The sequence below is a fragment of the Pelmatolapia mariae genome, linkage group LG1, assembly GCF_036321145.2.
Source record: "Pelmatolapia mariae isolate MD_Pm_ZW linkage group LG1, Pm_UMD_F_2, whole genome shotgun sequence".
Taxonomy (NCBI): domain Eukaryota; kingdom Metazoa; phylum Chordata; class Actinopteri; order Cichliformes; family Cichlidae; genus Pelmatolapia; species Pelmatolapia mariae.
In genome coordinates, this window is record NC_086227.1 from 735,729 (window position 1) to 758,810 (window position 23,082).

Consider the following 23,082-nt stretch of genomic DNA (forward strand, 5'->3'; position numbering starts at 1 on the left):
GACACAAGACCAGGCGGAAAGAGACAAACCGGTTAACCCCCCTTTCCCCCAAAAAACAAACAAACAAACAAACAGTGAAGCTGGAACACCGGGGCTGTGAGCTCGGTGCACTCTGCATGCTGACTGTTAGCAGAGCGAGTGACATCTGTGAAAACATCTGAGCACTTTTGTAAACATCTTCTATGTTGACAACCTGACCAGACATGCAGGGCCGTGCAGAGACGTTTATAGGGCCGGGTGCTCAAAGTTAAAAAGGGGCACATTGAACCAGGGTGCATAACAACAACACACATTCATCAAGAATCTAATATGGGATCGCATCATACTATATCACTGTTGTGAGGCAAAGCAAACGTAGCCTATGTTTTACCTGATGGGTACAATGTTGGTGTTGAGGGGTTTCTGCTGCTCCTGCTGCTGATAGTGCTGGAGGGCAGGGCTGTGTTGATCTGAGACTGTAGACATTAAAAAGTCCATAGGAGAAATGGTAGCTGATTAAACAAGTGTCATGAGATAATAACAAAATGCAAAGATTGGTGACAGCGCTTGGAACCATAAGGCAACAAAAAACTGAGAAATAAACTAGACCCTGCCTGTGAATCACTCTTTGCCTCTCTCCCTCCTTCCATACCCTCATCTCATCTATCACTCTCCACTTGCTGTCCATCTGAGAACAAGGCACAACTTGCTATTGCGATAAACTATTATTTAATTTTCCACACTTAATGATGACAGAAAAATGTTATAGAAGCAAAACATTTCAGTTGTGCTTATTATTATTTTTATACTGGAATACCTCTCCAACAACTGCTACATGTGTTAATGTTACCTGTGCTCTTTGTAATCCAGCTGCTGAGGGATCCACTGCCTTTAGTAGCCTCACACAGCTCCTACTGTTTCCTCCTCATGTCCTTACCAGCCATGTCTGGACAATGTTATATTATGAGTAATAATTCAAAAATCCATATACATATAAACACACACATGCATGCGCACACAGTGACATTTTAGACCTTCTTCAGAATACTGTATATACTACGGGCACAAGTTTCCATCATGGTGCTGATCCAGAATCCTTCCCTTATTATTTATTACTAGAGCTACAATAATAAAGCAATGAGGGAAAAAAATAATAAATTTATAATAATGTATTTATGATGATTCCATTTGTTTCACTATCCACTCTGTGCAGGCAGAAAGCTTATTACATTTTTAAACTGTAGAGATACAATAATTTTACTGCTGTAAAATCAGCATTTTGCCTTATTTAAAATATAAATCTAATATAATCTGTTTCTTAATGTATGTTCTTTAAAATACAGTGTTTTTTTAAATATTATAATTATAATAATCCATTATTATGTGGACATGCATATTAGATCGTTTTAAGTGAAATATAATCCCTCCAGAAAGGCAGGAAAAGCCCTGTAACTTACTTTAAAACTAAATATGTTCCGTAAAACGGTGACAGAGCTACAGACCCGTGACAGCCTTACCCAGTTAGCCAGCAGCTATGACCAGCACTACTTGTGTAGTTAATAAAAGGACAGGTAATGTTTGTCGCGCTGTTACACACACAGCACGCTCATTTGTTTCAGTTCGTCAGTTGTCACAAGACAGCTTACCAACGTGTACGTAATAAGCTAACACTCCTGTGTGCTACAGACTACAGTGTACGCTGTACACCTACTTACTGGTTTTGTCGCATCAGTCTGTGTCTCTGAGGTAATTTGTGTTTCTCCTACAGCTCCGGACCGCAAAAAAATGCGCGTGCTCTTTGTGAGCTCGTTCCCGGCTCGTAACCAGCGCGTTCTGCCGTCAAGGGCGATCATTGGTTAATGGTGATCATGTGACTGATGCAAGCCAGATCCTTTTATTTAGCAAAACTGTGATTAATAGTTAAATATTATTGTTGAGGGGCACAGACAGGACTCCACATGCACACACACATTAAAAAAAAAAAATTAAAATTAAAAAAAAAGTTGCCTCAACAAAAGGGCACTTTGGGCACCCATCAGGAAAGGGGCAGGTGCTCAAGCCCCTTCCGCCCCCCCCCTCTGCACGTGCCTGCAGACATGTGAAGATTACGGCGCGACATTCGCGGCTAAAACACTATTAAAAGTGTAGCTGGTGACAGAAATACGGGGTATTTTAAAACTTTACACCACCACCATTGCTGCCTGTGATTTCAAATGCATTCTGGGATACCTGGCTGCCTCAAGTTCACATAAGCCAGTGGTTCCCAAACTTTTTTTTTTTCCTTTGTTTTACAAGAAAAATGTTCGGCCCCCCGCGCGCACACACACCCATATTTTGCTGCATTGCGGTTTATTTCACACCTCAAACATTTAGTAAACAATTAAGCAAATACAAGTAATCTGCAATAAATTACAGGTAGTAAGAAAATAAACTACTAACTCTTTTACACTAACGCAGCTGTTTCGTCCACACGTAAACGGCGTTTCGAATCACTGAAAACGGAGATTTTTTTAAACTCCTTTTTTGCGTTTACATGTGGACGAGGAATACAAGGTATGTGCCTTTTTCCACGTCACGCTGTGTGCCACGTTATTGTTTACATGAGATGAACTGCAGAATGGCAGATAGATTAACAGTATTTTGTCTCTATCTGCAGGTTTTACACGCTGACACACACACGCAGTTACTGTCCCTCCATTTACAAAGGCAGAGGCGTCACAGTGTGATTATTTTACGTGTAGTTGTTTTTTCCTGTGTAATAATGTTCAACATTGCTATCAATACATTTTTCAAAAAATGCCTCTCTGTGCAAAATGGGTTCAAAAACATAAACAGCTGTGGGATCCTGTTTGTCTGTGATTTGGACAGGGGGAACAAATCGTGGCAGGATCAGCCTGATGTTATTTGTATCCTGCTGTAACTTTACTGTATAAAGAGCTAACAAATCCAACATGTCAGGAGTAGTTAGTCATTACAACAAGTGTTTGTGAACTAAAAATCAAGAATGTGGGATACTGTTTGTCCGTGATTTGGAGAGCCCAGCGCTGTTCCCGACGCAGGGAAAACCAATTCTGCAGGGGAGACCTACCTCTGCACTCGTGCAGGTGAAGCCAAAGGGAAGATTTGCTTAGTTTGATGGGTGAGGCTGACAGATAAAATTATTTCAAGGCGAGACATGAAGGGGACAATAGTGCCAAAATGAATTAAATACATCATTAAAAAATTAATTAAATGTGACAATAATTAATTGTGTTGTAAATATTGATTTAATTAATTATTTTTTTAAAATTTTAATTTATTATTGCCACATTTAATTATTTAATGGTGTATTTAATTAATTCATTATGTCAGTCCTGGCGTTCCATACAAACCAACCAGAGCAGCTGATGTCAAACATGTTTGTGCTACACTGGCTAAACCTGAGAAACCTCTGAAAACTTTGGGGTTTGTCTGTCTTGATATGTTTTTAAAAATAATCTGCAAATGGGCTCCACGGCCTTTTTTTTTTTTTTCCAACCAGTTTCTTTGTTGTCACACATTACACCCTTATTGTTGTTCCTCCATCTACTCAGACACAAGAGTCTTTGAGTGAAAAATGTATTCATTTATTTTTCTTGCTTCCAAAATCAGCTGTGATATTCTGTTTCTGTGATTTCAAACATGTAACCTAAAGCCCCTCTCAGACACTCATTCCTTTTCTCATAATCTGTTGGCAGCATTTTTCTGCAAGAGTCATCGTGGCAACTTTACCAGGATGGACCCATGTGTGCAGATCTGAACGTGACACAAGCCAGAAACTGAAGCGCACAAAGACTGCACACGTGCTAATCCTTCGTTTGTTCTGTTAATGAGAATAGTGGAGAAAACCAAACGTTCAAAAGTTCGGTTGCACTTCACTAGAGACATGGCGGTGTCACGCATGTAGGCAAACATGGTGTAACACAGCTATGTTACTATAGAGGGTTTGTCTAAAAAGGGGCTTGAAAGTCCTGACAGCCTGAAATCTTTGTGAATTAGCTTAAAAACACAAACAGCATAGAGACATATATACAGAAACATTTAGAAAAAAAAGACTGAGGAAACAGTGTGAGTCTGTGTGAAATTACACTAATCGCAGCAATATATTTCCTAAACAAAGTGCAATGCATTCATCATACATATATGGCCTGCAACCCCAGATTGCATAACATTATAAAGCTAAACTTCTTATTCAACTGTTTCTCTAAAAAACAACAATGTGCAGTATAAGATATGGACAATACTATTAGAATAACTGTAAAATTATACAGCCAAAGTAGTGTTGGTTTGACTGTCCTCAGGGACAGGCAAACACCCCAAAGCTTCCTCGGGCCTTTGCTCTCAAACATTTAACACATAATATATTAATGCCTTCATTTACATGGACAAGCAGGTCGCTGTGAAAGGTAGTGACACTTGTTGAATGAGACCTCAACTTTAACCAATCAGAGCGGAGAGGTCAAAGGTTGGTGGTGGTGGTGGAGTTCAGGATGCCGTGCTGGATCTTGGCGTCGGAGGTCTTGGACAGGTCTCGCTGTGGAAAAACGAGCAGGCGTGAGCGCGACGTCACATACGTGTGCGGGCCGTTAGAGAAGAAGGCACTAATCCCTACAGTCAACACACGACACACTGTTAGTGCAAATCAGGCAATTACACGCATATACAAGTGCTGCTCATGTAAGTAGTGCTCGCAGCAACAGCAGTGCAGATGAATAAAGGCGTCCAAACACTGAACTTGCATTAGCCGTCGCTGACATGTCGGCACACCCAACAACGGTTAATGGTGACATTTTGGAGAACCTTCAGTGACCGTGGCAGCAAAAGCCAATCACAGAAGCCCAAAGAGCCTCGTTTAGCTGTTAGTATGAGCTTAGCTGGCTGCTCTCACATGTACGTGCTTCCTCTGTGGACAGGGTCATGATTGTGGATTTGTTTAGTTTGCTGGATGAAATAAAGTAGACTCAGTAGAGCAGCTTTGGATGATTTACAGTCTAAAAATCTTGATTCACGTCACACTGCTCTTCGTGGAGCCCCTCAGTTGGACAGAGTGTTTCAGCTCCTTCGAGCCAAATCTCTTCTGATCCGATAAGCAGAAAATCTGAACAGGAGATGGACGGGAGCTCCTGCGCTCACAATCACTAATGTAGACCCACAGCTCCATACTAAGGAGGTTCCCCGTCTATGACATACAGCGCAAAGAAACCTTGTGAAACAGAGGGCTCAGAAGCCTTGATTCACATCCACAGTGTCTGAGTAGCCCACTGTTAAGCTATGCTCCCCATAAATCTGTGCCTTCACGTTTAAGAAGTTAATTGCTAATTTTATCTTTAAGTGTGATTTCTGTCTTTGGTTTGAAGCGTGCAGTTAGAGCAGATTAAGGCGATTCGTTAGGATTATGCAAAGTTTCAGGACTTTAAACACACCTTGATTGAACAGATTCAGTGCTGACCAAGTCCCTCTAAAATACAAATATACGTCATAAGCATTATCGTGTACTTCACCCTTGACTTTATGCTTTAATATGTTATTGCACAGAAACAGAGGGACCAAAATAATAAAGACATGCAGAGATTAGAGACAAAAGTGTTAAATTACCACAAACTCTGAGTATGTGCTGGCAACAGAGGCTATGCTGAAGTTACGCTGTGGACTAGCAGGAGTCAGCAACGCACCCCTCAGAGGGCTGCTGCCCTTCAGCTGTGCCTCATTCTCTTTGTTGCATCCCTGCAGTCTCGGGTGGGGGGGTTTACAGCCCCCCGGAGTCCGCACTGCCAGGCTCTGATGATGGAGGAGGACAGAGTCATATCAGAGAAATACAGAGTTGTTGCTTCTTTACACCAACTCACTCAATCCCCCAAAACACTGATAAATACACTGTTTGTACTTTAATTAGTTCAAAGAGAATATTTTTAAATCATGAAAGGTTTCTGCACCACTGAAACAAAAAATAAGACAACACGTGTTTATAGGCATGCTCTGCTGATAAGAAAACTGTAACAGTCACACAACACGATGCAACTATGGCACGTTTTAGCATGAAGCAGTAAAATAGACAGGTTATAATAAGTTAGGCAACTGATGTTTATATCCAGGTGATGGATCAGTTTGACCACTTTGTGTTTAACTGACTCCAAAGACGAACCAGGAAAAACATCTAACATATTTGACCCAACGTCCGAGGCTCAAATATCAGTGAGCATGCTTTCGATGGAAACAGGTTTCCCAAAAATCAAGCCAACCTTGTTTGCTGAGAGGGGAGGGCGCGGCGCCGGCGAGCGGCAGACAGTCCCGCCATAGACAGAGCGCATTGTGCTGTTAGAGGTGCCACTAGAAATGCTGGAGGTCGCATTACCCTGATGATAGAGACGAAGCACGGTCAGTGCTGCAGAGACGGCGGCTTAATTACAGCAAGAACCGAAACCACGACTACAAGCTGGCATTTACCATCTTTCGTGATTTATTTGGGGTGGCGGCGCCCAGGAACCTGCGCTTGGTTGGAGTTCGTACTGTGGTCCCGTACAACATGTCCTCCTCCGTTTGTTTGCTTTTCTTAATGTGCTGCAGAGATTGTGGAAAGATGAATCATCAGCACCGTTAGCAAACACCGTGGTTAAGCTTTTAATACAAACACTCGTTACCCTCTCCAGCTTCTCCTTCTCCTTCTCTATTCGGTGCAGCTCCCACTGCTCCTCCACGTACTGCAGAAACTTCTGGCCGCTTACTTGAAAGTCTCGACCCTGCTCCTGCTCCCAAGTGTCGATCTGGGCTTTTAATCTCTTTTCAATCTTTAAAAAGGAAAGACGCACACACACACACACGATTCATGCTGCAGGATATTATCAGCTCAGGAAAGAGGTGGCCTTCGCTCTTTACCTTTGGCAGGCTTTTAAGCAGGTCAGATCTCTGTTTCTCCTCTTTGAGGAGATTTCCTCCTCTGTTAGTGAACCTCGATGGATCTGTTGCTTTTTTCTGAAGGAAAGAAAGAAAGTGAAAGAAATGGAGTTGGACCTGGAAGCAGCATTACCAAACAGAACATGTTCATTAAGGGAGTGACAAAGCTTAAATGTTTCCAAATGAATTCAGAAATGTTCATTTAAAGTGATGAAACATGGATATTCATGTGTTATTTATATAAGCTTTTCCTGCCACACATGTTCATAAGCTGTATAACAGATTTATAATTAAAAACAATCATCTGAGTGAGATTTAAGAGCAGTCACAGCACAGAGGTCCATAAATATTTGGACAGAGATGACTTGCTTCTAATGTTGGTTCTGTACATCACCACAGTGAATTTGAAATGAAACCACTCAGACTTTCAGCTTAAATTCAGTGGGTTGAACAAAAAGACGATAAAAATGTGACCAGATAAAGCATTTTAACACAACCCCTTCATTACAGGGGCTCAAAGGTCATTGGACAAATTAACTGAAAATAAAATGTTCATTTCTAATAGTTGCTTGAAAACTGTTTGCTGGCTTTGACAGCCTGAAGTCTTGAACATCACCAGATGCTGGTTTCCTCCTCTTTAAAGCTCTGCCAGGCCTTTACTGCAGCGGGTTTCACTTCCTGTTTGTTTGTGGGCCTTTCTGTCCAAAGTTTAGTCTTCAACAAGTAAAATGCTCAGTTGGGTTAAGATCAGGTGACTGACTTGGCCAATAAAGAATATTCCTCTTCTTTCTTTAATAAACTGCTGGGGTGCTTTGGCTGTATGTTCTGGCTCGTGGTCCATCTGTATTATGAAACACCGTCATCAGTCTGACTGCATGTAGCTGGATTTGAGCAGACAGTCTCTGAACACCTCAGAGTTCATTCAGCTGCAGGGACACACTCTGTGCTTCAGTCCGTGACGCCGTGTGTTAAGGATGATGTGCTTTGGATCATCAGCTGTTCCACACTTTTCATTCAGGTAGAGGTTGATGTCGGTTTCATCTGTTTGTCCAGATCTGTGCTGGCTTTTTGAGATGGTTTCTTTTTTGCACCTTGCAATGAACCCTCTGCATTTACTTTCATGCAGTCTTCTCTTTATGGTAGATTTGGATACTGATAAGTCTACCTCCTACCTTCCTCCTGGAGAGTGTTATTCACTTTGTGAAGAGTTTCTCATCACCATGGGAATGATTCTGCGATCACACTGATGTCTGTGGACATCCAGGTCTTTGTGTTGCTGAGTTCACCACAGCTTTCTTTCTTTCTTGCACCAAACTGTAGATTTTGCTGCTCCTAATATTGCAGTAATTTCTTGGATGGATGTTTTTGTCTTTGCAGCTTAAGGATGGCTCGTTTCACCTGCATGAAGCGCTGCTTTGATCACATGTGATCTGTTTACAGCAAAATCTTCCAAATGCAAGCACCACACCTCAGACTGCAGGCTTTTATTAATAATGATATAACGAAGGAATCGCACACACCTGCCCATGGTCCCTTTAAAAAAAGGAGGGTGGCACATGTGGAGGAGCTTCAGCTCCTAAACACTTCAGAGACTAAAATGAAAGCTGAGAGTCTACACATCGTGTCCAAGATGTAACTATAATTCAAATGTTTCAGTAGACATAAAACAAACTCATTTTGTGTCAGTGTTATACATGGACGTAGCTTCCTGTCAAACTCACCTCCAGCTCCAGGAAGAGTCTCCAGCTTTGCTCCCACTGCTGAACCCCTTCAAAAAGCTCTTTGTGATCCTCATAATGCTGCTTCAAGTGCTGGATCTCAGCATCGTGTAGACTTAACAGATCTTCAGTAAAGTCCTCTAAAACAATCAGTCAGCTTCAGTTTAAAAAAACTAAAAAAGGCTAAATGAATGTGTGACAAACAAGAAAACCCACCACTAAAATATGGTGTGAAAGCCTGCCGCTGGTCTGTGCTAAGGAAGCACTTCTCCCAGAAGACAGCGATCTCAGAGCGGATGGCATCTATGACATTGCGGATGTTTTGCAGTTTGAGCTCCTCGAGACGCTGGACTTCTGTTTGTAACTGAGGAGGACAAATAAAGATCAAACAACACGGCAAAACAGCAGCCACAGAACTGGAACTCACAGCTGTCCACAAAGAACAGGAAAAATAATCTGCAGCATCTTCTCACCGCGTCCAAATTCCTCTTCTTGGACGTGACCATGTGTTGGCTGAAAGCCTCCCTCTCCTGCTGTGGAACCTGCAGTCTGTCCCACAGCTGCTGGATCTTCTCTCTGTGACTCTCACACATGGCCTCGTTCTCTGCCTTGCGTTCCTCAAGCTGTAAGATCAACACAGCATCAGTTAGCAACTCAGCAGGTTGGGCTGAAATGACGACTTATGCAAAAAAAGAAAAAGATTCTGCTCACCTGGCAAAGAAGCAGTTTGAGTGACGTAATGTTGTCTCTGGAGAGGCAGAAAGAGTCCTCCTCCTCACAGACCACGTCCTTCTCGAAGCTGGTTTCGGGGACACGGTCCAGCTCCTCCATGTATAAAATGATCTGCTTTTTGAGCTCCGTGAACTCAGCGTGTCGCTTCACCTGGAAACATGAAGCAGTCAAAATGTGACATAACAAAGAGGAAGAAACAAAAGCTGCTCATCAAACAGTGCTGCACCCAAACTGATCTCAGCCTGTGCAGTGACATCTCTCCTGCTCGTAGCAGTGTTCATCCCACAGTTTCTCTTCCTGCAGCCACATTCATGTTCTGTTAGAGGTGTGGTTTGAACTACGAGGTCCTACCCTCTCTTCGTTCTGGTTGGCGATGTGCTGGTGGAAGTTGTCCAGTGTTTCCAGTGAGGGGACGGAGTCGGGAGCGATGCCGTACGGCACGGAGCACAGGACGTCGCACAGGTCCTGGTCCTGCTCCAGCAGAGCCTTCAGCTGCTGCATCCGCTGAGCCTTCTCCTTTATCAGGACCTCCACCTGTGTGCGGATGTTCTTCTCTTGCTGGAGCATGCTGATGCCAGCCTCTTCCTTAATATGCAAACAAATTTAACACAAAAAGTATTTTTAAAAAAAAAAAAAATCACTGAATTGTCATTAAAGACATCAGCTGGTAACTACAGTGACTGACAGGCATGACGTTAGAAATGGTCTTACAGCAAAAGGAGGAAGCAGGTTAGGCTTGTTGAATATCAATGATATAATCAGTCATTTGCCAAGGAGGATAATTAAATGTTTGATTCAGTTTCCAGTTAAACACGTTGAGATGGAAACGCGCTGTTACCTCGAACACGGGCAGCTGAAGCTCCAAGCAGAGTTTCTCCATTTCTGTTTTGCATGTCTGAAGGCTAAGGATGAGCCTCTTTCTCAGAGATTCCTCTTCTTGAATCATCATGTCTAATAAATTCTGTTGGAGAAATGCAGCAAATCAAACAGGAGTTTAGTGTAAATATCAAAATTCTCTTCAACAGCTGATCATGGGAGGTTATTGTGATTATTTAGGAAACAGTCATTTCAGTTCATGAAATCCAGCTATAATCTACAACAAAGACTTTGGTGGTTAGCATACTGCTCCTTGTAAAGGTAAACCAAAGAGCTAGCACAGTCCTTAGCTTTAAAATGCACATTAAGATAGCAACAACTTACCCAAACTATGGTATCTGTTTAGATATTAGTTCTGATGTTGCTACTGAAATAAGGCGGATAAAATAAATTTTGAACAATCACCAATTCTAGTTGGGACTGAATCAGCTGATATTAGTTTGCACTGAGTGGCAGAAATTGCTTTCAGTCCTGATGCACTTCTGCTGGTGTCGTGACTTTCCTTGGCTTTGAATTCTTTGCATGTGTGGATTAGACGGGTTGTTACTGACTTCTGGTGAAAACTTCATGTCAATAGCACAGAAACAGATTTACTTCCAGATGCGTCCGATCTGCAGATAACTTTAACTCTATCATAGTTTTTAGACTATAATAGGCATCACTACAGTGGCGATCAGCTTTCAACTTCAGACTCTGAACAAACTCATAAAATGGTGTTTCATGGGTCACATGACTCCTCTCCCACACAAAATGATCTGCAGGTCTACTCCAATCAGATATATTATCAGATGATGACAAAATGATCATCTATACAGAATCTGAAAAAATATAAACAGTGTTGCAAGAGATCAAGCGATGGATGCTGCAGCAACCTGACGATGCACCACACAGAGCGCTGAAATAAACTCTCAGTGCTGCTGTTTAAGGTTAGTGCTGCACATTATAACAGCGAAACCTTAAACTGGATCTGTTTAAACATTAAAGGTTACCGCCCAACATCAGCGACAAACTGATGTTGCTGACCGAACAGGCAGAGGTGATGCGGCCTGCGCTCCAGTGGCTGCAGCTGCAGTGTAAAAGCCATCTGCTGCGACCGGCTGAGGTATTAATATCAGCAGAGCTGTAAATATTTTCCACTGCCAAAGATCTCTTAGTAACAAGCCTTGCCACTCTACAACAGTCATACTGAAATATTTCTGAGCACTTGTTCAGGCAGATATTTTGAAGCGTTGTCCAAACTCCCCTGATGTCAGCAAGTCAAAAGAAGAGCATGAGATAGCTTTGCAAAGGGCGAACATCACAGAGAACTGGTCACTGACAAAGAGCACAGCTGTTCCACAAAGATGTAAGAGACACAGTGCAGTAATGCACACGTAACGTCTGCAGAGTTGACAAAGTGTTTAAAAAAAAGCAAACACACAGTTTACATTTCTTTTAAAGGAATGCACTTATGTTTCTTAAGAGGTCTCATGTTGCGCTCTTCTGTTCTGCAAATGGACGATTCATTAAGTGTGACTGTTTTTATCCACCGAAGATCAAACTGAGCTGCATGTGGCCCTAAACTACAGATAATTCCAACAGAACAACTACAATCTGATGAAAACTGTGATGACTTTGCCCAAACACAAGGCTTTAAAAAGCCCCTCCCCCTGGAAGTTTACCTTCTCCCACTACCTTTGCTGTTGCAGATTTTCAGGATTCTTTGAATGTCTCCAGTCTCGTTTCTCTCACAATGAATGCAAGCACCAATCCCATCCTTCTTTATTGCTGTCATCCAGATTTACACTCACCCAAAGCACCCTGTCCCCGTGTTGGTGTTCCTACACCATGATAGGACCCAGACTAAAATTTAAACCCGGTCACAATCCAGCAGGTGCGTCACTGACACATCAGCAGTGATCAGAGGTTACACATACTGTTACATGTAAATGTGAAATGGTCTCACCTTTATGTGACTTTTGACTACATTAGTTCTCTGTAGTCTCTGGTCCTCCGGGATGCCGATCTCCTCCCAAATGTCCTTCAGGTGGCACAGCGCTTTATTCAGGCACGACACCGCCTCCGCTGCGAGTACCTCGCTAAAAACAAACGCAGGAGACACCGTCGTTTATAATACAGCATTCACAAGCTATCGATAATCCAATATAATCGTAACATTATAACAACAACAGGATTTTTTGGAACACGCACACATCAATACGAACTGCCTTTGACATTAGCTAACAGTAAGCTACTAAGAGCCCAATATAGATTTTACAAATACTGAGTCCACTGCGAGAAACAAGGAGACTTAAACATACCTTTTCCTCATCGTTAAATTCCAGAGCCCGTTACAATTACCGGTAAAACCGTTTAAAACGTAAACCACCTGTGGAAACGTCAAGCCGCAGACGGCCGCTTCTGTCCTGCGCCCAGTCCGTTTGTACACAGTTCAAAATACGCGACTCGCAGCGTCCCGCTCTCCGATTGGCCCGTGCTGCCAGTGCGCTTGTTTTGTGACACCACATCGGGCCGCCAGGGTTTCTTCTACCCATTGCATGCAATGAACTGCACGTCGTCAAAAAACAAACGCACCGATCGCACGGACGGTGCGCTGACGTCACGTAGCAGAACAGAAGAAAGTTAATTTGAAACTGATGAGCTCACAGCAGAGCCGGTAAACGCGACTACATAGAAACCAACGAAGATGTTAAGAAACGTTTATTCACTTTACACATCTTTACAGTTCTCGCGTCATCAGAAACAGACCAGAATGAAGCATTTCTTTATCTTTAATGCCAGTGTTGGAGGAATGCACAGCGGCTCCTCAGCAGTTCTGTCCATAATGATGAGCTGCCAGGCTTCATACGTGGTTGTCCAGCAAAGCCTCCAGGAGTCTGGAACTGTTTGTAATTGCAGTTGTAACCACAATGAATTTATAACCTGAGAGAAAAAAATAGAAATGGTTGTTATTTTCTGCTTTTAAACAATACAATAAAAAAATACGTCTCCCATTTCAGATTTTCACATTTTTTATTTTTGCCTAAGTGGCCCTACACACCATCACAATGTTTACCTTTCTCTCTGCCGAGGAACCGAAGGGCAGAAATCTCAGAGTAGGTGCATCCACCAAGAAACATGACCAGTATGATACGCTGAGTGTCGTTCTTTCCCCTTGAATCCACTCCGCCGCTCCCTGATCGGAGAAGGAGAACAGCGGTCAAATCAAAGACATTTAGATGTTAGACGTCTGTTACAACAGTCTCCTTTTCTGTTTTAGCATTAGCCTCAAATCCACTATACCTGCCATTGAACTAACCTGTAACTGCAAATTCATGCCCATTTAGCAGCCTGGTGACTTCTTCAAGCCCCGTCCAACCGTCTCGCTCCAGCACCTATGCAATACATACCGGGAATAGAATTTTTTTTAAAGTTACCATGGCTGCCCCCCCATCATATCCACAGACTGAATGTGTCCTGGTTGACTTACTTGTTCGATGAGTTTGCAGCTCAGAGGGATGTAGGCACCACTGAAGATATAAGCCATGTCTCGAGGGACACGCAGGTCGTACTCTTCATCCGTCTTTGGCACCTTGATGCAAAATATGATGAGCACGTTACCATTTGACAGAATCAGAAATGAAAAACAAAATGCCTTTAGGAAAAGTATGTGCTGTATTTTTTTTAAACAAAATAAAGTTAATTAAAGAGAATATATGTTACTCTTTTGTGTCATATATAGTGTTATGATTGCAGATGCTCGTTAAAAGTGTCAAACAATGAGGTCAGCCTATGTGAAAGAAGTAAACAGTGATTTTTTTTTACTTGTGGCTCTGTCTGATGTCACTGAGAGGACACTGCTAATATGGTCATCCCAACTTAAAACTCTTTTCTCTGTTTGGGCCAACCAATCAGAAAAACAGATTAAAGAGAGGGATGTTTTACAAGGAGAGGAGATTTTTTTTAAAGCCTTTTTTCCAAGCAGGATGAACACAGTGCTTCACCGAGGCTCAGTACACCATAGATACGGCTTATTTTGAACCGTGAACCACACAAAGTTGTTCTTGTAGAGTCCACAAATACAACTGAGCAAAGATGTTCACCTAAACAATAATTTACCAAGTTAAGTTTTCTGCTCAAGGCTCTGAAATTGCTCTTCTTTGCCAGAGAGGAAAAGGCATCTGTCAGTTTTCCTGGAAACAAAGAAGAAGAAGAAAAGAGTCAAACAGCATGTGTGTCTCGATGCACAGAGCAATGCAGGGTTTCCTGTAAGTGGAGAAGGCTAAAACTGGGCTGAGAAGCCACTGTCACCTGCAGTTTTATCATTAACCAGTTTGCCCACTTTGCTCTCCATTACAGTGAGCGTCTCTCCCGGCTGCTGCTCGACCAGCAGCCCAAGCTGCCTCAGGTTGGAAAATGTGAGCAGGTGATCCACTCCATAGCTCTGATGAGGTCAGACAGAGAAAAATGTCAGGCATTGGACCCATGGCTCTTTATCAAAATGAGCACACGCTTAACAAGCCAAGGCTGGCAGCAAAGAGCAATCTGCCACTACAGGCTGGCTGAGGAGCCTCAAAAACACTCAGATCTGTGACAACAGCCTGTGAGGCCCCCAAACAGCTGGACGCTGCACGTTCTCCAAAGCATTACTCTAAGAGGAGGATCTTTGTTCAGCTACAGACTGATTTACATTTCATGCTCCAGTGTAGGGTTAGGCTGTATTATTATTTTTCCCCACAGGGCCAGACTGTTAAATTAAGTGAAAGCTCACAACGAATAAATGAAAAATTTAGTGATGATTTAAGCTGAACTCAGATTCTTTTACAATCAGATATTTGTGAGCCTACAAGTCCCGAGTCTTTGTTTAAAAAATATATTTCATTGTCATCTCAGGTTACAAAGAGACAAACATGCTTTACATTACAGATATGTAAGTATTACTGCATTAATCTGCTCGTATGGGGTCGACATCACTCGGTGAAGAAGACGCCCTACATGAAGTACAGGACCACCTACACACCACATCTTACAGGAGCTTTACAAACATCCCATCATACACCCACAGGTTATAATGGGCTGCACGGTTCATCCAGGTCAGGTGCTGCTGTCCAATGAGAGGTCCTGGCTCACAACCTAGTTCATTATTGGGACTGAGGTCGGGGCCCACAGCAAACTCATGTAGGAACAGAAAAGGGCCACACTCAAAATGTTCCTACAAAACTGGATTCACAGAGCAGTCCCAAACCCGGGAAGCATTACAACGTTCCTTTAGGAGAAAAGACCCCATAGCATTATCTGTGTGAGCACAGTGCAGTCAGGCAGGCAGCGCTCTCCTGTCATAAGCAAACCCCAGAATGGTCCAGCACACTGTCAGATAGAGAAGCGTGTAGCTCCATAGGACATGTTTTCACTGCTCCAGAGTCCAGTGGCGTTTACACCACTTTGTCCATTTGACGTTTCCTCAGCAAGTCTCTCAAATTCACCGAGTGTCTCGTTCTCTCACAGAGCTGAAGTAAAGCCGACTGTACGTTTAGCTGCTTGGTTTTATACACCTGAGTTCAAAGGTTAACATGTGTGGCCCAATACTTTTGTTCATGTAGTGTACCAGCCTACCATTTATCAGCAAATACACTGTGTAATAGTTAAATACATAAATAAATCATTTGAGAAAGCAGCCGCTCTTTCCAAGACAGTCACTGACACAATAATGAAGACATTACAGGGTGACTGAGATGGTTACAGGCGTATTTGACCCGCACAAAACACACACAAAACAAAGGAAGAAGTGTGTGTGTGTGTGTTTGCTATTTAACAGGCAAATGTAGAAACTGTGTTATAACTGTGCAGCTGCTTTGTGAGAAGTTCTGCTGTCAGCCTGATTTCCTCCGTCTCAGACGGGTGTCTCCTCGGCGCTCTGCTCTTCCAACAAACAAACTGGACTTTTATTCACCAAGAGCTCCAAAAATGACAGATAGGAGTGTTATGGCACAAATCCCTGACGGCCAGTATCAGCCTACATGCTGTTTGTATACTTGGATCTTTTTTGAGCAAACATGAACAGAAAATAGCTTTAAAAAAATAAACAGCAGAAAATACCATTTCAAGCAAAGGTACACAAATGCTTTTGTACTTCTACCACCAGTGTTGGTCAAGTTACTTGAAAAAAGTAATCAGTAACTAATTACTTCCCCCAAAAGTAATCCCATTACTTTACTGATTACTTATTTTCAAAAGTAATTAGTTACTTAGTTACTTTAAAAAAAACATGATTTACAACCTGAATAGGTGATAAAGTGATAGATCTTTCAGCCCAATTCTACTTTTTCTGCATAATCCATCATATAAAATGTAATCAAATGGAAAAGTCTCTTTTTAAATTTTGTTTTATTAGTTTTAATCTTTTAACTTTACGCATCAAGCAAACATTAAATTATATGCAACATTCTCTGACTGGAAGAAATTTGTTTAACATTTAAACCTATTTTCTGCAGATTCCTGCACATAAAATAAAATAGTTTTTTGTGTTTACACTCACTCTTTCAAATAGATGCAAGTAAAACACAGCAGTAAATAAATAAAATCAAAGAGTCAGCGGTCCTGTTGCTCTATTTTCACCTGTATAGCAGGAGTGGGGCAGGCGGAGGTTTGCCCTGGTGCAGGTGAGCCGCAGAGGTCAGTGGAAGGATACGGCAGCTTCTCTGTGAGTTTCACATTCCCGTGGCAGCGTATTTGGTGCTTGCTCGGACGTTTAGGGTTTTTTTTAGGTTTTTTCGCTGTAAAAAGAAGTTTTCTTCCACGCTGTGAACAGCGGACGCTAATGTTTCTGTCACTTTTTACAGAATCAAACTCAAAGTGAGGTCAGTACTTCCACGCTTTAAACGCTGCACGCTCATACTCTCTCCATCACTCCATTGTTGATCTGCACACAGCTGTTGTCACGAACGTCGCACTCGCTTACGTCACTGTCATGAGACACTCTCGCAAAAAAAATCCTCACGGTTTTAGTAACGCAGTAACGCAGCGTGCTTACGGGAAAGTAACAGTAATCTAATTACCTATTTTGCCATAGTAATCCCTTACGTTACTCGTTACTTGAAAAAGTAATCGGATTACAGTAACGCATACTGCCCATCTCTGTCTCCCACAACAAAAACACTTTGAGAGATTTGTTGTAGCTCACCTGTAAATACTGTGCTTTCAGTGAGCGGTAGTCTTTTGGCAGCAGTCCTGCAGGAAAACAGCATCACAACAGTTGTAAACAGGACACGACAACAGTCTGTGACAAACCAGTGAAGGATGATTCACCGTTTTCTGTGATAGACAGCAGACAAAGCAGCCGCAGACTTTCTACCATGGACACCTAGACAGGAGAAAAGAGTCATTCGGACTTTTTGGCAGTGCGCTTATTGCTGAACTCTTGAAGAACACTCACCTGTCTGTTGATGTGCTCCTCTATGTAAGAAATGCATTCACGGATTTCAAATCCTTCCAGTAGCACTGGGAAAGCACAAGGAAACAAGATTTGCTGCTCCTGGGGTTAAAACACTACAAACTATTATCTTTGACAACTTTTAGTAGTGAACACAAACAAAATGAACTGAGTGACTCAACGTGCAGCACGGAGACAGGAGCACACACACACACAGGCGTGTTTGTTTCGCCGTCTCTGCAGGACTTTATTCCACATCAGTGCACTTCAGGCCAGGCACTGTTGCCTCACAGTAAGAACTTTCTGTGTGAAGTTTGTCCTCTTAGGTTATTCTGGCACCTCACAGAGACGTGGCCACAGGTGTGACTGTGAGTATTAATGGTTGTCTGTCTGTGTGGTAGGCCCTGCACTGGACTGGGAATCTGTCCAGGGAGTGTGCTCTCCCTCTTGCCCTGTGACAGGATAGGCTCCGCCCTCCTGTGGCCCTAAACTGGATAAGTGCTTAAGGAAATAGATTTATGGTTGGATGGCATTCTCAAGCCTCACGTTTAAGTGCCAAAAACTACCATAAACCTAACTTAACTATGGTCCAAGTCCAAGCTGTCACTGCTTATAATCCCACTCTTAACACTGATCTTACTGCTCTTCTCCCAGTCCTGGCAAACAGGACACAGAAAACAATGCAGCAGTTTTAGCATCACATCGTGACCAGTCCCCGTCGTAACCCAGGGAGATAATGTTGCTGTTTCAGTGACTTTTGCTGGGTTTATGACTGCCTGCTTGTGATGCATTTAGGGGGCATCTGTAAATTGTAGTAATAAAAAAAGATAACCCAAGTTACACCCTTCTCAAATGGGATCATCTCTAGTTCATTTAAAGTACTGAAAACATGAGACTCATTGGTCAGCAAAGTCTTTGGAGAGCTTTCATGTTCTTGCACACACGTATGAAACCAACAAACATGGAGCTTGTTTTGTGCTTTAAGGCGTTAAAAGTCCCTTAAATGAAAGTGATTGGAACAAAGAGCAGAGCGGAGGATTCTTACAGTGTTCTGTCTTCAGCAGCTCCTGGAAGTCCTGCTTTGTTTTCTTCTTCATTATCGACTCGCTGGCACCAATGTCTGGAAGAGAAAATGCTCTTCAGCAACGCAGCCGTGCAGATATTTCGCTCGGAGTCAGCGGTAGGATACTGTAACACTCACGCAGGCTCAGCAGTCGATGTTCCTGCTTTAACCCTTTCAGCTCCTCTGACACAAACGTCTTCATCTGCTTAATGTCCATCCCCCGACGTTTCTGTAGAGTTATCAAAGAAAACCAGACAAAAGGTGTTAGCTATTATCCTTACTGGTCACTAATGCTTCAGCTACGTCATAATTATGTAACTATGTAACTAAATGTAACTACACGTCGCATCAACGCAGCCCACCACCACTGCGAGGGGTTCAGCACCGTCAGATCATCCGGACAATTTCCAGATACTTTTTTGTCGTAGTTTTTGAGACAATAACAATTATAGCGTCAAAGTGTCAAGATAAAGACTCACAAACGTCACTCCAGCAAATTCCTGGAGCGAGATCACTGAAACTACTGGAACGTACAGAGAAAGAGGAAAAACTAGAGGGACAAAAATGTTTGCTGACCTAAACAGAGAGCGGAGACGCAGGAGCATTTTATTTGTTTCTATTGGCTGGCATCGCACATAAAACACGACCACGAGGTAATAAACACGTAACGCACCAATGCAAATATAAATGCCATTTTTCAAGGTTGTGTTGTACAAAGACTCTCCAAATGGAGCCGCGGGTGCAATGGTTTCTAAGCAGTATCAACATTCACTCACGTCATATGCAGTCTGCAGATTCCTGGCTTTCTGACTGAGAAAACCAAAGACGTTGGAGAAATGCTCATTTCTGATTTCACTGAACACCTACAAAACATTAGACACACTTTTCTATTAGAATCACGACAATTAGCAAAGTGCAGCCGACCGCAGACTAAGACGAGCCTTACCTTATCCTGAGAGTTCAGCATCACTTTCACACTTTTGTCAGAGGAGGTAACATCAGGTCCAAACTCCACACATCCTGGACAGTAGTTGGAATGATCAGACAACATATGGATATTTTTTAAAAGTCCCCCAGCCGGCGCTGGGGGAAACACCACAACCAGCGGTGTGGCTTCAAAAGAGCTAAGAATGTGAGGGCGAAACGCTCTGCTCAAGAGGTCAGAGGTGACGTGTTTCTGTGTGAGTGGATTAGATTTACTGACACCTACCACATTTGATTCTAAAGATGTCATCAACAAGTCCTTCGTAGACAACTTGTGAGCACAGAGGAGTAACAAAGTCCACATCTGCAATGACAACGACGACATTAGAACGGGAACGGCACGGCCCATCGTCCTCTGAGATCACCGCGCCTCCTCACCTCTGTCAATAAGGAAAACATTCCCAATTTCAGCCTGACGAGCTTTTTGTTCTCCCTCTTCGACCTGCTCCCTCCACGACTCGTACGCCATCTGGGATCACACAGAATTACCATCAGCAACAGACCAAAGCAGGCGACGGACAAACTGGATGTGAAAAAGTTAAACTAGTTTGATCCGACTAGCTTCTGGTCTCTGATCTTACGGCACCTTTGAGCAGCGCCCAATCCCGTAGACCTTTGAGAATGGGCCGTACAGGGAGTACAGGAGGTGGAGAGCACTGCCGGCGGTCCTCACCCAGCGCTGGTCTCCAGCCTGGAAAAATACAGGATGTATCAGAGATTTTGTAGTTACACTTCTGATTCAACTACGGGCTTATAAATTCAGCAATGAACAGTTCAAATGTGATGATTTGTTGATTATTAACGCATTAGTAACACTACAACACCCAGACTTCCTTTGTGCGGTCGGCTTCAGAAATGAGGAATTTAAAGAAAGAAACGACGAAAACTCAAAACTAAAGCTCGAGGACAAAAACTGTGATGGAATGTAGAAAGTCACATCTGGACAACGGTACGAGCAGCTCTGTGTTTCTCACAAAAACATGTTTGCATGTCAAGGTAAATAAAACGCTCTGTAAACCACGTGGATCAGTAAAAACACAACGAACTTCAGATTTTAGACTGAGTCTATAACGTTTTATGACGTTTTATTCAAAAGTCTAAAACTGAATCAAACACTGATGCAGAGCAACAAGTCATGCATGTATCCAACAAGAGCATGTGAGGCCAATATTCTTTTCTTTGCTTTTCGTCATTTAGGGGAAACAGCTAGCTGCTCAGTGCTGCACGTGTTCACTCATTAGTCTGTGTACTGCTACAGAACCTCTTCACATTAACAAATGATGACTAAAACACTGACTAGAAAAGGATTTAAATGATCAGTGATCGAATGATCAATACAAGGAATTGGCCTCTACTAACCAGGAAGTTGTCTTGAAAGAATTCTGGCAGCTCCAGACTGATGATGTCATCATCAAGAGGAAGCAGGTAGAAAGGCCACTCGTCTATGGACACATCTACAGGAAAGGCAAAAACAGCTTTTACACTTCTCCTCACTCACACTCGTTATTCCTGCAAAAAGAGAAAGACGCCTACCGCCAAAGATCCCCTGCTCCTCCAGCACGGCCTCACACGCATAGAACTGGTAACACAAAGAAGGGTCAGCAGGTCAGTATCAAGCACTCGAAGCATCACAAGTACAGCGCGGACACAAGACAAGAAAGAGAAACACCTTCTGAGGGGTAAAGATGATCTTGTATCTTCGGGATTTTCCAGGTACCTTGTCTGTGTTCACCACATCTGCAACAAGAATGCAGATGTCACTTTGCTTCAGTTTCATCCATTTTCACCAGAAGACTTTATAATAAAACCATCAAGACGAGATAAATAAAAAGAATCTCCGTTTACCACATATCCATTTCACAGTCTGTATTCTTGGACGGATCAGGAAACAGAGCCTGGAAAAAGAGCAACGCCACATTGTCAGGTGGGCACGTCAGGTGTGTGGCTACAATTCTGTAAGGTATGAAGGTGCAGGCTCACTGATCTGAGGTGCTGATAACAGGTTTGTGTTCCACTTTGTAGAGTTTGTCCACTTCATGTTGCTGAAAGAAAAGGGGGGGGGGGGCAAAAAGCTTTTAAAGTGAAAGTGCAGTAATCCTGAAGAGACGCCCTATCAGAACAGGCAGGAGAGCAGCAGCTGATGCAGTTCACCTTGAGTGTTGAAACATTTGCAATACGATCCAGCGGGCTCATCAAGTCTGCCTCAATGAAGAGGTCCTTCTTCCCAGGCAGCTGTGACACAAGAGAGCGGCTTGTAGGACAATCTGCTCTTCACAACACAAAAAGCATCACTTGTTTTGTTGTAGTTCCTGTGATTTGTCTTCACCGAGTCTGAAGTACATCACAAACTAATGCGTGCATGGCTTAGTCTGCACACAGCTTCTACACTTTCTCCACTGATTCTGACAATGTTCATTTTTGCCTATTTAAGTAAAATTAAACTGTAAAACTGAGTCCTAAGGCAAAAGTAAACTGTAGTTTGGTGGTGACAATTTTCATGTGAAGACAGTGTAGTTCAGCATATAGGAATATTTCTCAACATAAAATCTCAAGTGAACGGCTGCAATCTTTGGCCCTCCAGCAGCACTGCATTAGAAATAGACATGATTCTGCAGCAGAAATCACTCCATTAGCTGGTGGGCACTTTTAAAAGCCACTGCCAGTGAAACTGCTTGTTGTTATCTCCATAAACACAATTTATAATTCTATAAAACAAACAAGAAATACAGTAGACTTCATTAAAAACACAGAAGGCCAAAGCAGTCTCTATTTTCTGACATCACTGAGGTCCTTCAACATCTACCGGACGCTGCTCAGGATGTTTGATGAGTCAGTGCGGTCCTCTGTGCTGTGAGCGATACCAACAGACGTGTTGCTCGTGAATGGGTGTGCAGTCAAATGATAAAGTATAATAATAAAAAACAAAAAAGAAGAACAGTGCCATATCCATGCTATACATGCCAATCATATTACTGATGTGTATGTCTTCGGCAGGAGCTGTGACGTGCTCCTACCTGTTCCAGCAGGTAGATGAGCTGATCTCTGGCCAGCCTCTTGAGGATGGAGAAGTCGGGGAGCTCCGGGGAGTCTCTCCTGGCACTGTGAGCCATGCTGGACACACGACGGAGACCGGACAACACTCAGGCATCCACGACCGGCATAAACAAAGAAAATAAATAAATAACTCATATACAAATATAATGTTTAATAATGGAGATACAAAAACCAGCAGAAACATGTAAGACAGTCAGAGATCTGTGCTGTGATTATCCTCCCTGCTGGCTTAGCTTCAAAGCTAAAAACACATTCATCATATAAATGCTGATATAATCGAATACGCTGACACTAGTGTGTAAAATTTGCCCTCGAAAATATAAAATTAATGCCAGAAATTTGACCGTTTATGTCTTTTG

General features: G+C 42.7%; 2 protein-coding genes across 4 annotated transcripts; both read right to left on the reverse strand.

Annotated features, from left to right (window-relative positions):
- Positions 1-3,592: 3,592 nt before the first annotated feature.
- Positions 3,593-12,746, reverse strand: prc1b (protein regulator of cytokinesis 1b). 3 transcript variants are annotated; one of them, XM_063469474.1, is made up of 15 exons: positions 12,515-12,746; positions 12,160-12,292; positions 10,177-10,299; positions 9,690-9,923; positions 9,318-9,488; positions 9,080-9,229; positions 8,823-8,970; positions 8,610-8,746; positions 6,871-6,966; positions 6,636-6,782; positions 6,442-6,555; positions 6,237-6,350; positions 5,593-5,775; positions 5,421-5,455; positions 3,593-4,531 (listed from the first exon to the last, which is right to left on the reverse strand). In XM_063469474.1, the coding sequence occupies exons 1-15, from the start codon at positions 12,523-12,525 to the stop codon at positions 4,483-4,485; spliced, it is 1,845 nt and encodes a 614-aa protein (XP_063325544.1). In that variant the 5' UTR covers positions 12,526-12,746; the 3' UTR covers positions 3,593-4,482. The 3 variants fall into 3 exon arrangements, with proteins under 3 accessions (XP_063325544.1, XP_063325562.1, XP_063325552.1); XM_063469492.1 differs by lacking the exon at positions 5,421-5,455 and having other exon boundaries at positions 5,670-5,775; XM_063469482.1 differs by lacking the exon at positions 5,421-5,455.
- A 166-nt stretch (positions 12,747-12,912) lies between these two features.
- Positions 12,913-22,894, reverse strand: vps33b (VPS33B late endosome and lysosome associated). The gene is made up of 23 exons (XM_063469471.1): positions 22,684-22,894; positions 21,821-21,901; positions 21,650-21,711; positions 21,515-21,564; positions 21,339-21,406; positions 21,203-21,248; positions 21,029-21,123; positions 20,256-20,360; positions 20,048-20,138; positions 19,896-19,973; positions 19,632-19,705; positions 19,462-19,548; positions 18,824-18,914; positions 18,668-18,742; positions 17,626-17,690; positions 17,499-17,553; positions 17,374-17,420; positions 14,505-14,637; positions 14,313-14,386; positions 13,684-13,785; positions 13,513-13,588; positions 13,270-13,389; positions 12,913-13,136 (listed from the first exon to the last, which is right to left on the reverse strand). The coding sequence occupies exons 1-23, from the start codon at positions 22,777-22,779 to the stop codon at positions 13,057-13,059; spliced, it is 1,851 nt and encodes a 616-aa protein (XP_063325541.1). The 5' UTR covers positions 22,780-22,894; the 3' UTR covers positions 12,913-13,056.
- Positions 22,895-23,082: the final 188 nt, after the last annotated feature.